Here is a 13650-nt window from a genome sequence, read left to right as displayed (position 1 = left end):
AACATCAGTAGACTTTCTCTAGTTAATCTTATATAAAGTGATATTGAAATTTTACTAATTTTACAGTTGTAGTGAATTTGTCTGTTTTTCAGAGTCTGAGGATTTGGTAATAATTGGTTCAAGAAGTTGTAGATATCGGTAAGTCCAGTGATTCTTTCAGGCTCCGTGTGTCAGTAATTTTGTAATGTCCTGGATTCTTTAAAAAAAAATTATTTTTGTTTTTCGGGTGACTGGTGAAAGGAAGGAATCATAGTCATGGTAGAAGGAGCATTCCACGTAAAAGTGCACCCATGCCAGTGGCATGTATAAAAGCATGTATGTACATGCTGGTGCCATGTAAATGCAGCCATACTGGTGCCACATAAAAAAGCCCCCAATACACCCTGTAAAGGGTCTGCATTAGGGAAGGGCATCCAGCCACTGAAACCATGCCAAAACAGATGGATGGAGCCTAGTGCAGCCCTCCACCATGCCAGCTCCCATCAAACTGTCCAACCCGTGCCAGCATGGAAAACTGACATTAAATGATAATGATACAAATTTCTCTGTTCACAAGGCATCAGTTAATCTGAAACCACTAGCCTAACAAGAACTATATATTTGTAAACCAAGCTTCTTTATGTTGTAAGCTTCTTATTAAAACATGCGTTTCTAGTGTATTGTGCCCTATTAATAATACTTTCATGTTAATGATACTATTAATTAGATACATAATCTCTTATATAAAATCCATTCTGTCTGTGTGTGTTTGTCTTCTAGGTTCTCGGGCATCCTCCATCCGATTGCGCTCAAATTTTATATGTAGATACCGACGGTATCAGGACGTGTATAAGTCTTGAAAAAATTACAAAAATCGATTCCAGGTGAGAATGCGATTGATAAAGCCGTGGGAAATCGTTTTTCTTTGGAATAGAAAAAAAGTCTATCTTTATTTCTTCTTTTGCTGGTGTCTCAAATTTAGGTTAAACCAGTGTTTCTCAAAGAGGAAGCCCTTAGGATGGTCGGACAAGTTGTTTTGAGAAAATTTTGTTTTAAATGTTTGACATGGATTGAGGGGCATTTTGCTCGTTTCAATATATGTTATGAGTCTTCCATTGGATTTTTGTAGTCCAGTTGTTACTGACGTGTAATTTGGAATGTGAAGTACTACATATGAGGTACTACATTGGGTCATAATTTCATCCTCTTCATTTAGCATCTGTATTCCATGCTGGCATGGGATGGACAACCTGATAGGTCAGAGGACTGAGTCAAGCTTTACTGTCTGTTTTGGCATGGTTTCTATGGTTGGGTAAAGAACCCCTCTTCAGTTACATGTATGGGCACAGTTATTTGTGGAAGACCAGCAGTCGCCCATGCATACCAGCCTCTCCTCTCCACACCACCGATGTTATCCAAGGGAAAGGCAAAGGCTGATACAGCTCGGCACCAGTGACGTCACAACCCATTTCTACAGATGAGTGAACTGGAGCAACATGAAATAAAGTGTCTTGCTCAAGAACACAACACACAGCCTAGTCTCAAAATTGAACTCACAGCCTCATGATTGTAAGCCCAATGCTCTAACCACTGAGCTATTGTTGGATGCCCTTCCTAATGTCATTTCTTGTATAATAGCAATGTGAATGTCATGTATGAAGTGTTTTACTTCAATACATACTATATATTCGTTATATTTTGGTTGTTGCAGTGTTAAGGTGGTGAGCTGGCAGAAACATTAGCATGCTGGGTGAAATGCCTAGCAGTATTTCGTCTGCCGTTACGTTCTGAGTTCAAATTCTGCCGAGGCCGACTTTGCCTTTCATCCTTTCGGGGTCATTTAAATAAGTACCAGTAAATCACTGGGGTCGATATAATCGACTTAATCCCTTTGTCTGTCCTTGTTTGTCTTCTCTGTGTTTAACCACTTGAGGCAATAAAGAAATATATATTTTGGTTGTTGCAGTGTATTGTAAGTGTGGAGTGTTGGAGTTAACATTTGCTGTTTAAAATTCAAGAATATGAATGCGTTAAGGGAAATAATTATGGCTGTTCACAATTAGCAGCCGGAAAACAAAGACGTAGGAAATGGTAAGATCAGGACTAAAGAACTCGTTGCAAGATCAAGATAAATAATAACATACTGCACTGCAAACCTCTCCATACCATGCCATCAGGAAAAATGAGCAACAAAATGGTGAAATGATAGGGAATAGTTGTACTAGTGGCATACTTTTAATAATAAAATTTCTATTTTTAAATTTGCTGTTGAAAATAGGTTTCCTAGGTGCAGGCATGGCAGAATGGTTCTAGGTTCAGTCTCACTGTGTGGCAAATCTCTTCAACTATAGCCCTAGACCGACCAAAGCCTTGTGACTGCATTAGGTTGAAAGAAGCCTATTGTGTGTGTGTGTGTGTACCTGTTTTCCCAACCACTTGAAACCAATGTTGGTTTGTTTACATCTCCATAACCTAGTAGTTCAGCAACAGAAACTGATAGAATAAGTACCAAACTTAACAAAACAAATAAATAAGTACGGAGTCGATTTATCTGATTAAAACCCCACAGGGCTGTGCCTTATCTTCTTATCTGCAGTCTGATAACAATTAAGTTAAAAGATATCACCTTCTTTGAATAATAATAAAAAGTCTAAGTAAAAAAATAAAAAAGCAAGAAAAATCGACTGCCAAATATCATCATCATCATCATCATCGTTTAACGCCCGCTTTCCATGCTAGCATGGGTTGGACGATTTGACTGAGGACTGACAAACCAGATGGCGGCACCGGGCTCCAATCTGATCTGGCAGAGTTTCTACAGCTGGATGCCCTTCCTAATACCAACCACTCTGACAGTATAGTGGGTGCTTTTACGTGCTACTGGCACGAGGGCCAGTCAGGTGGCACTGGCAATGGCCATGCTCAAATGTTGTTTTTATGTGCCACCTGCACAGGAGCCAGTCCAGTGGCACTGGAAACGACCTCGCTCGAATGTTTTCTCACGTGCCACAAGTAACGATCATGCTTGAATTGTTCTTTTTACGTGCCACCGACACAGAAGCCAGTTTTGGCTGCTCAACTTTTCTAACTTTCTAACCCTTCATTCTTTAACAATTTCCAGATCCATCCTGTCCTTAAAATACTGGGAAATAGGTTTATCATGACTGATTAGTGGCATACATTTTTACAGGTGTTGGTCATAAGTCAAAACTTACTTTTGATTCTGCTGAAGAAGTTCCGATATTTTTAGGTTTTGAGACTCCACTTTACTTGCTTTTTCCATAGCCTCTTTCTTGAGTCTTTCATTTTCCTTTAATGTAGAGTATATAAAACATTTGAGATGGAGAGAGAGGAGAGATTTAGGTGAGAAGGAAAAGAAATAGAGAGGAAAAGAGAGAAAAAAAAGAATGACAGCAAGGACTAAAGCTAAAAAACAAACAAATTACTGTATACAGGTTAATAAGAGAGAGAGAGGTGTAACGAAAGATAGAAAGGGAGAGAGAGAGAGAGGAGAGAAAGCAAGAGAGAGAATAGAAATTAGTGTGAAGCAAGTATTTACCTGAACAATTCGTTGAATGTTCTGCATTAAAACAGATGTTTCTAGTGATGGAGCTGGATTAAGGAAGCTGTTTTGTGCAGAGTGATCCAACTGAAACAAAGATGCAAAAGGTTACCATCACAACAACAGCTCTTTATGTATTCACTTCTAACAGTCCTTATACATTTTAAACCACCAAATAGCTCTCATAGCTGCTACCCTAACCATTAACTTCATCCCAGCTGTCAACTATAATACTACTAACCAGTAATTTAACAAGTGAAACTCAATGACTATTGATACCATATTTGCTGCTGTACAAGATGTACTCTTGCATGAGACAAATCCCTACTTTATAGTGGAAAGAACAAATTAAACCCTTTAGCATTCAGATTATGCTGTCAAATGCAATCCTTATTTATTCATATTGTTTTGAATTAATCATGCATTATCTTGTCGCTTCAAGATTTTAATGATGTGATTATTTTATTTTTGGAATGACTTTGTAGGGTAGGTATGAGAGGCTGGATCTGGGCAGTTTAAATTTAAAACAGGCAGAAAAATTGAGCCAGATATGGCTTGTTTAAATGCTAAAGGGTTAATATGTTGCATCATACATTTACACACACACTGTATGCCAACCATAATACAGTTCCATTAGACTCATGGCAATGTTTTATTACATTTAAGAATAAAAAAAAAGAGTGTCTTATACATCTGCATATATGATAGTTACTTTAACCCTTTCATTACCAACCTGGCTGAAACCGGCTCTGGCTCTGAGTACAAATATCTTGTTTTCAAAAGTTTTGAACTAAAATTTTCCACCAAACATTAGTCACAATTTATCTTCTTAACACTAGCTGAATGATAACTAAGTTATTTTACTAAATTCTTTGTTATATTTAAAGTAATTGAAAGAAACACAGAGCATCTCAAAATAAATACAGTAATGAAAGGGTTAATAAATGAGCGTTACCAGCGCCGCCTTACTGGCACTTGTGCCGGTGTGCAGATGGCACGTAAAAAAACACACAATTTTTTCGTGGCCATTGCTAGTACTGCTTGACTGGCCCTTGTGCCGGTGGCACATAAAAGCACCCACTACACTCTCGGAGTGGTTGGCGTTAGGAAGGGCATCCAGCTGCAGAAGCTCTGCCAGATCAAGATTGGAGCCTGGTGCAGCCATCTGGTTCGCCAGTCCTCAGTCAAGTTGTCCAACCTATGCTAGCATGGAAAGCGGACGTTAAATGATGATGATGATGATGAACTTGAAAAATAAAATCAAGTAAACACAAAAAGAATATTTTTACATGGTACTTACTTTGTGTAATACCTGGTCAACTTTATCGGTTATTTTACCCACAGCTAAACGCATTTCAGTACTATGCTGTCTAGATTCAGAAAGGATAACTGGCACATGGATGTCGGCAGAACTGACAGGTACTAGAAAAATATTTTTAAAAAAATGCAGTTTTGAGAAAATTCCAAAGCATAAAATTTGAAAAAAAGGATCTTTTCGCTTTGACCGGCAGATTTTTAAAATAATTTCTTCGTAACTAAACACTTTTAAACTTTGTATACTGGTAGAATGTGTTTATAAAACATCTTTTTCTCTTGGTTTTCTTGAGAAAATTCTGTAGATCTGGAGAAATTGTATTCACCTCAATAGACGTCATTGATTGGTTGAAATTGCCAAAATGCAAGAAATTAAACAACAAAGAGCTTACAAACTACAGAATTTTCTCAAGAAAGCCAAGAGAAAAAGATGTTTTATAAACACATTCTACAAGAATACAAAGTTTAAAAGTGTTTAATTACAAAGAAATTATTTAAAAAATCTGCCGATCAAAGCGAAAAGATCCGAAAAAAGTTATTGGAAGTTAATATGGTTATAGATAAATTATTTCAAAGTAAAATATATTTTTAGCATAAACTAATACAGATATCTTCAATGTTATTTTATGTGTATTTCTAGCTTTGAGTTAAGACTGGTTTAATAGGTTTGCAAATATTGGTCCTAAACATGATCGACATCTATTATAGGGTTGTGAGCGGATTTGGTAGGTGGAAACTGAAAGAAGCCCAGCATATGTACATATGTAGGTGTAGGAATGGCTGTGTGGTAAGTAGCTTGCTTACGAACCACATGGTTCTGGGTTCAATCCCACTGCGTGGCACCTTGGGCAAGTGTCTTCTACTATAGCCTTGGGCCAACCAAAGCCTTGTGAGTGGATTTGATAGACGGAAACTGAAAGAAGCCTGTTGTATATATGTATGTGTGTGTATATATGTTTGTGTGTCTGTGTTTGTCCTGCCACCATCGCTTGACAACCGATGCTGGTGTGGTTACGTTCTCGTAAACTTAGCAGTTCGGCAAAAGAGACTGATAGAATAAGTACTAAGCTTACAAAGAATAAGTCCTGGGGTCGATTTGCTCAACTAAAGGCGGTGCTCCAGCATGGCCACAGTCAAATGACTGAAACAAGTAAAAGAGAGATGAAAGAGAGAGAATGTGTGTGTGTGTTGCTGTCTCCTTGCTTTGTCTTTACATAATAGTTGTGAATGAGCACCACCATCATCCTAGAAGTGCCCTTTGTTTTGCTTTGTCAAGAGGGAACATTAACTTATTTGGAAACAGGTGAGTGTTCCTGACAGGAAGGGCATCTAGCCCCCATAAAATAAGCCTCAACATATTCTGTCCGACTCATATGAGAATGGAAAAGCAGATGCTAAAATGTTGGTAATTATGATTATACTGCTATTAATTACACTGATTTCAAATACAAGAAGACCTAAAATCTGAGGGAAAATACAGCTGATTATATTGAATTGAGTATTTGACAAGTACTTAGAAGGATAAAAAGTATGATTTGAACTTAGAACTTGGGGCCAGAACTAATTCTTATTTCTTCATTACCCACAAGGGGACAAACAAGGACAGACAAACGGATTAAGTCGATTATATTGACCCCAGTGCATAACTGGTACTTAATTTATCAACCCCGAAAGGATGAAAGGCAAAGTCGACCTCGGCGGAATTTGAACTCAGAACGTAGCGGCAGACGAAATACCGCTCAGCATTTCACCTGACGTGCTAACATTTCTGCCAGCTCGCTGCCTGTGTAGAACTAATTCTACACAGTATTTCCTCTGATGCTAATAATTCTGCCAATCACTCTTATTTATACCATATCTATTGACACAAAAGTTTACAGGAAAGGGCAATAGTGGATTGAATCAACTCCACTCCATATAAGCCTAACGATAGATAAGATGAATCTACCTCTTTTAGTCAAGCCTTTGTGGAGGCGCAATGGCCCAGTGGTTAGGGCAGCGGACTTGCGGTCGTAGGATCGCAGTTTCGATTCCCAGACCGGGCATTATGAGTGTTTATTGAGCGAAAACACCTAAAGCTCCACGAGGCTCCTGCAGGGGATGGTGGTGAACCCTGCTGTACTCTTTCACCACAACTTTCTCTCACTCTTACTTCCTGTTTCTGTTGTACCTGTATTTCAAAGGGCCGGCTTTGTCACTCTCTGTGTCACGCTGAATATCCCCGAGAACTACGTTAAGGGTACACGTGTCTGTGGAGTGTTCAGCCACTTACACATTAATTTCACGAGCAGGCTGTTCCGTTGATCGGATCAACTGGAACCCTCGTCGTCGTAACCGACGGAGTGCTTCAAGTCAAGCCTTCAGTAAATTCTAACAGCATTCTTATATTACAATTAATTTTGCTTATTTACATTTAGTTTATGGAAGCAAGCTTACCCGGGTAGGAATGTTGAGGATAGAGTTGATTATGTACAGGTTGAGAAGGGTTTGGTTGGAAGGCTCCCAATGGTTGATTAGAAGGCACCTAAATTAAAGAAAATTTTGGAAATAGTAATATTAGAAAATTGTTACAATTGATGTAGGATTGCTTAAATGTGAATTTAACCCATCAGCATTCAGATTACTTTGTCAAATGTAATGCTTATTTATTCACAGTGTTTTGGATTAATCATACATTATCTTGTAGCTTTGAGATTTTGATGTGGTCATTGTTTATTTTTAGGATGACATTGTGGGGTAGGTGTGAGAGGCTGGATATGGCCAGTATGAACATAAAACAAGTAGGATATTTGGGCTAGATATAGACCTGTTGAGGCAAGTGAAATTGAGATCAAATCAAATTTGCAATTTCGATGACTGGCACCCGTGCCAGTGGAGCACTAAGATCATCATTCGAGCGTGATCGCTGCCAGGGCAGCTGACTGGCTTCCGTGCCGGTGGCACGTAAAGAGCACCTTTCAAACATGATCGTTACCAGCGTCGCCTTACTGGCACGTGAAAAACATTGGAGCGAAGTCTTTGCCAGTGCCGCTGGACTGGCTCCTGTGCAGGTGGAATGAAAAAAAAACACCACTTGAGCGTGGCCGTTGCCAGTACCGCCTGACTGGCCCTCGTGCCGGCGGCACATAAAAGCACCCACTACACTCTCGGAGTGGTTGGCATTAGGAAGGGCATCCAGCTGTAGAAAGTCTACTAGATCACATTGGAGCCTGGTGTAGCCATCTGGTTCGCCAGTCCTCAGTCAAATCGTCCAACCCATGCTAGCATGGAAAGCGAACATTAAATGATGATGATGATGATAGCTGGTTTAAATGCTTAAAGGGTTAAACTGCTGAATTATTATATCTGAAAATAACAATAATTAGAAAGCTGTTAAGTGTGTGCTAAAAAGGGCCAGAAATTGATGAAAACAGGTGTCACATTTTTATGTCTTCTCTTTCACTTTTTAAGCATCATTTTGCTGAAAGGCAATAAACTTTATAATAAACTATTCATAAAAATCACCCAAAAAACTAAAGGTTAAGGACCCCTTCTGGTCATGAATGACCATGGGATTTCATCTAGAAAGTTCCCCTCCGAGGCACAAGTCCTTGCAAGGTTGTTTGTGGAAAACCAGCAGCTGCCCATGCCCTTCTCTGTGTCACCGACATTATCCAAAGGAAAGGCAAAGGCCAATACAGTTTGACAACAGTGGTGTCACAACTCATTTCTACAGCTGAGCGAACTGGAGCAACGTGAAATAGAATGTCTTGTCCAAGAACATAACACACAGCCCGGTCTGGGAATTGAAATCATTAGCTCATGATTGTGAGCTCAATGCTCCATCCACTGAGCCATAACTTTTTTGGCTTCCGTGCTAGTGGCACCTTGACTGGCTTCTGTGCTGGTGGCATGTAAAAAGCACCCACTACACTCACGGAGTGGTTGGTGTTAGGAAGGGCATCCAGCTGTAGAAACACTGCCAGACCAGACTGGAACCTGGTGCAGCCTCCTGGCTTCCCAGACCCTGGTCGAACCGTCCAACCCATGCTAGCATGGAAAATGGACGTTAAACGATGTTGATGATGATGATAATTAAAATAAAAATCATCATCATCATCATCATCGTTTAACGTCCGTTTTCTGCGCTAGCGCGGGTTGGACGGTTCAACCAGGGTCTGGGGAGCCAGGGACTGCCCCAGGCTCCAGTCTGATCTGGCAGTGTTTCTACAGCTGGATGCCCTTCCTAACGCCAACCACTCCGCGAGTGTAAATATATTTTCAATGGAGAGTTAATGTCTGATTCCATAATATAGACAGTGTCTTTTTTCACTGATTTGTCAAGGAGAGAAGGGTAGTACCTGTAGCCTGTTATTTTACAAGGGCTTCCAGTATTGGTGGGAAATTGTCCTAAAACTGAGACTTGGTATGAATGCTTGTTACAAAATGAACTCTACTGAAAACACCGTGACAATACCACATGGTGGTGATGTTAACCATGGTGTCAGATTAAATCAACAACACAGGAATTTAGAATGCAAAAAGCAGTAACAAACAGCTCTAAGCATCTAGTTTAAGGCTCTGACAATTCCATTAATTCATCATCTGAGATTGTTACTTTATGTCAATGGAAATTTAATTATCATTGTGAATTCTGATAAAGTGAACAAACTAAGTGGAGTGATCTGCACAATTTTATTTAACTTTTGTCACATGATATTTAAATAAAATTATGCCCAGCCTGTGTTTACTTTTTAATTGAATTTATGTTTTTCATCTTTCAGTATTTCATTTATCTGCTGTTTATTTTTATATGCACTGAATATAATTTGGTGCACGGTTCTTTGGACCTAGATAAAACTTTTTTGTTAATTTTACAAAAAAAAAAAACAAAAAAAAACAAATCAAATCAAATTCGAGGAAGAAAAGTGAAATGTTCAGAATCACTACAATACCAAAGAGAGTAGTCTCTTACTAACTAGGCCACAAATCTGTAGTGGAGTGGGTACAAGATAGTAGAAATAACCCCCCCCCCCACCCGTATATAGGCGCAGGAGTGGCTGTGTGGTAAGTAGCTTGCTTATCAACCACATGGTTCCGGGTTCAGTCCCATTGCGTGGCACCTTGGGCAAGTGTCTTCTACTATAGCCTCGGGCTGACCAAAGCCTTGTGAGTGGAAACTGTTAGAAACCCGTTGTATACATGTATATATATGTATATGTGTGTGTGTGTTTGTCTCCCCAACAATGCTTGACAACCGATGCTGGTGTGTTTACGTCTCTGTATCTTAGCAAGCAGTTCGGCAAAAGAGACTGATAGAATAAGTACTAGGCTTACAAAGATTTGCTTAACTGAAGGTGGTGCTCCAGCATGGCCACAGTCAAATGACTGAAACAAGTAAAGAGTATATGCTTATGCTTGGTACTTAATTTATCAAACTTATAGAAACTAGAGAAATAGACTTATATGCTGAAAGGCAATACCCAGCTGTTTCTGTCACTATAGTGTTACAATAATCCTTTCTACTATAGGTACAAGGCCTGAAATTTGGGGGAGGGGTATGGTTGATTACATCGACCCTAGTACTCAACTGGTACTTTACTGATAAGCATTTTGCCTGGTGTGCTATCGATTCTGCCAGCTCGCTGCCTTAATATAATGTTATGATAATAATAAATATTTCTGATTTAGGCAGATGACCAGTAATTTTGAGGTAAGCAGGTGAGTTGATACCATAGATCTCTTGGTATCAACCAATCAACCAATCTTGGTACTCTACCAATCAACCCCACAAAGGTTAAAGGAGCTGTTGTGGTAGCAGATCACGAAACATGGTTGTAATTCCTCCTCAGGAAGTAAAGAATCAGAGCAAGTGCTGCAGAACATTTTGTCTGATGCCTCAATGATTCTACCAACCTGTCACGTGTCTGATAATAATTAGAATAATTTTACATCTGTATTTTGGTGTGGTGGTATAATACCAAACATTATATGTAGTCTTTCATTCTGTAGTGTAGTACACTGTGAACCCCTCTTCCTTTAAATAAGTTAACTTCTAACAATTCAAGCTCTTTATTTATACTGCCAAGGACATAAGTATGGTTCCAGAATCAATACTGCAGTAAACACTGTGTGTTTTTCTTATAGTTTTGGGTCAATATCTTGATATACTACTTTCTACTACAGCAACCTAGGAATCATAGTATCTTCTGTCTCCCACCACTGTTCTTGGGGGTGCAACATTTCCTTCCCTGACTAAACCATTAAAAGAATATAAACAAAAGGTACAAGCATGGCCATATAGTAAGAAGGTTGCTTCCCAACTATGTGGTTTGGGGTTCAGTTCCACTGCATGGCACTTTGGACAAGCACCTTTTACTTATAGCCTCAGGCTGACCAAAGCCTTGTGAGTGGATTTGGTAGACGGAAAATGGAAAAAGCCAGTCATATATATATATATATGTATGTATGTGTCTTACTGTCAGTGTTTGTCCCCCCACCACTGCTTGACAACTGATGTTGGTTTGCTTGCATCTCTGTAACTTAGCAGTTTGGCAAAAGAGACTGACAGAATAAGTACCAAGCTTAAAAAAGAAAAAAAGTACTGGGGTTGATTCATTTAACTAAAAATTCTTCAAGGCAGTGCACCAGTATGGCTGCAGTCTAATGACTGAAACAAGTAAAATATAAAAAAAAAAGTTTCAATTTGATAAGAGATTGATTACACTGAATATGGAAAATACCGTAAATCTTCGAGTATAGTCCGCCCTTGAGTATAATACGCAGGGGATTTTTAGGGGGCTGTACTTCTGAAAAACCTAAACCTTGCGTACAATACGCACCCCTTCTCTAACTTGAGCCGTGCGTAATTAAGTCAGCAGCACCTAATTGAACAAACTATTCTGCGCATGCGTAATATAATAATGGTGATGTTCTTAACTGTAATATGGGAATGTAAATATGTTTGCAAATTGCTTTTGCTACATGTTATTCTGTGTTCTGAATACTTTTATCTTAATAAATGTTGCTTACTGTCTGTGTTTGGATGATTCTTTTAAGACTTTATTGCTCTCAGGCTTAACTTAAGGTATTTTTGTGCCTGACATCACAAAATGCGCCTGAATAAACAAATAGAGACCCGGACATTGCTTAGAAAATATTTTTCATTTTTAACCTCATATATAGTATGCACTAGGGATTTTGACCTTTAAATTTTGGGGAAAAAATGCGGATTATACTCGAGGATTTATGGTACTCCTTTCTTCAAAACCAAAGTTTATAAAAATTGTTAAACAACCTGTTGGTACATTCCTGTTGCCATAGGTAACTGTGGTTGCGGCTGTTGATGAGCGAGTGGATTTTGGTAAACAGCCATTTGGTGAGATGCAGCTGAAAAGGTCATAAAAAGATGGATGTTTAAAAAGATGTCTCAACAAGTTAGAGTTCTTATAGTAATTTGGAATGATTTATCTGCTACATTTGTTTCCTCTTGGTTAAAACATAAATTTGAGTGATATATGAAACAAGTGTGTCCCACTGCGTGGCACCTTGGGCAAGTGTCTTCTACTATAGCCTCGGGCCAACCAAAGCCTTGTGAGTGGATTTGGTAGATGGAAACTGAAAGAAGCCCGTCGTATATATGTATATATATATATGCATGTGTGTGTATATGTTTGACTGTCTGTGTTTGTCTCCCAACATCGCTTGACAACCGTAACTTAGCGGTTTGGCAAAAGAGACCAATACAATAAGTACCAGGCTTACAAAGAATAAATCCTGGGGTCGATTTGCTCGACTAAAGGCGGTGCTCCAGCATGGCCACAGTCAAATGACTGAAACAAGTAAAAAAGTAAAAGAGTAAAGAGAGCACAAGTTTTACCTTGTAAAAGATATTTTAGAGCGTAAAACCTGTTAGTAGCTTACTGGTGTGTGTTGGTTAAGATTTAAAGATAATGAATTTAATTCTTGTCAGGCAGTTTCCAGATGATTTTTCAAACCTTGATTTAAATATATGTTACTATGAACTCATGCAAACATGACACAAAGTGTTATTAATACAGACATTTAACCCAGTAAAATTACAAATAGTAGTCAACATGTAACAGACTTACATTCTTATCCAAAAGATCTGTCTGAAATACTTTTATACTAAACACTACTATTGAAACCAGAGGAAACATTTAATATGGGATAGGTCCAGTTCAAGCTAGCTATGTGTAGAGAGATTTCTCTTCTATTTCAAAGCACTTCACACAAGCACTCCCTCTCACTGAAACCCTCCAACCACTGCCACCACTATAAGTACTGCCATTGCTGTTACCACCACTTCTCGCTTGAATAACCTAACTTCATGATCCTCACTTTTGTTACTCACCTAAGCACTTCCCTCTCTGAAGCAACATCCCAAAGGAGTACCTTACAATGCCATGCAACCATTTGAAGTGATCATGGATGGAGTGGCTGTGTGGTAAGTAGCTTGTTTACCAACCACATGGTTCCGGGTTCAGTCCCACTGCGTGACACCTTGGGCAAGTGTCTTCTACTATAGCCTCGGGCCGACCAAAGCCTTGTGAGTGGATTTGGTAGACGGAAACTGAAAGAAGCCCGTCGTATATATATATATATATATATATATATATAAATATATATATATATATATATATATATATATGTGAGTGTATTGGTGTGTCTTTCCCCCTAGCATTGATTGACAACCGATGCTGGTGTGTTTATGTCCCCGTCACTTAGCGGTTCGGCAAAAGAGACCGATAGAATAAGTACTAGGTGTACAAAGAATAAGTCCCGGTGTCGAGTTG

The 13650-nt window shown here is 39.0% G+C and overlaps 1 protein-coding gene across 3 annotated transcripts in view; it reads right to left on the bottom strand.

Annotated features, from left to right (window-relative positions):
• The window catches only part of LOC115212627 (FK506-binding protein 15), a 99328-nt gene that overhangs the window by 25558 nt on the left and 60120 nt on the right, over positions 1–13650 (bottom strand). For all 3 annotated transcript variants that reach the window (XM_029781364.2, XM_029781363.2, XM_036507806.1), the window contains exons 13-17: positions 12132–12223; positions 7292–7379; positions 4842–4963; positions 3539–3628; positions 3195–3289 (exon numbers count right to left, since the gene is read on the bottom strand). In XM_029781364.2, the coding sequence (XP_029637224.1) occupies positions 3195–3289; positions 3539–3628; positions 4842–4963; positions 7292–7379; positions 12132–12223 (487 nt within the window). The remainder of the gene's footprint in view (positions 1–3194; positions 3290–3538; positions 3629–4841; positions 4964–7291; positions 7380–12131; positions 12224–13650) is intronic.

This window comes from Octopus sinensis, linkage group LG1 (genome assembly GCF_006345805.1).
Source record: "Octopus sinensis linkage group LG1, ASM634580v1, whole genome shotgun sequence".
Taxonomy (NCBI): Eukaryota; Metazoa; Mollusca; class Cephalopoda; order Octopoda; family Octopodidae; genus Octopus; species Octopus sinensis.
This window is presented reverse-complemented; position numbering and strand designations above follow the sequence as displayed.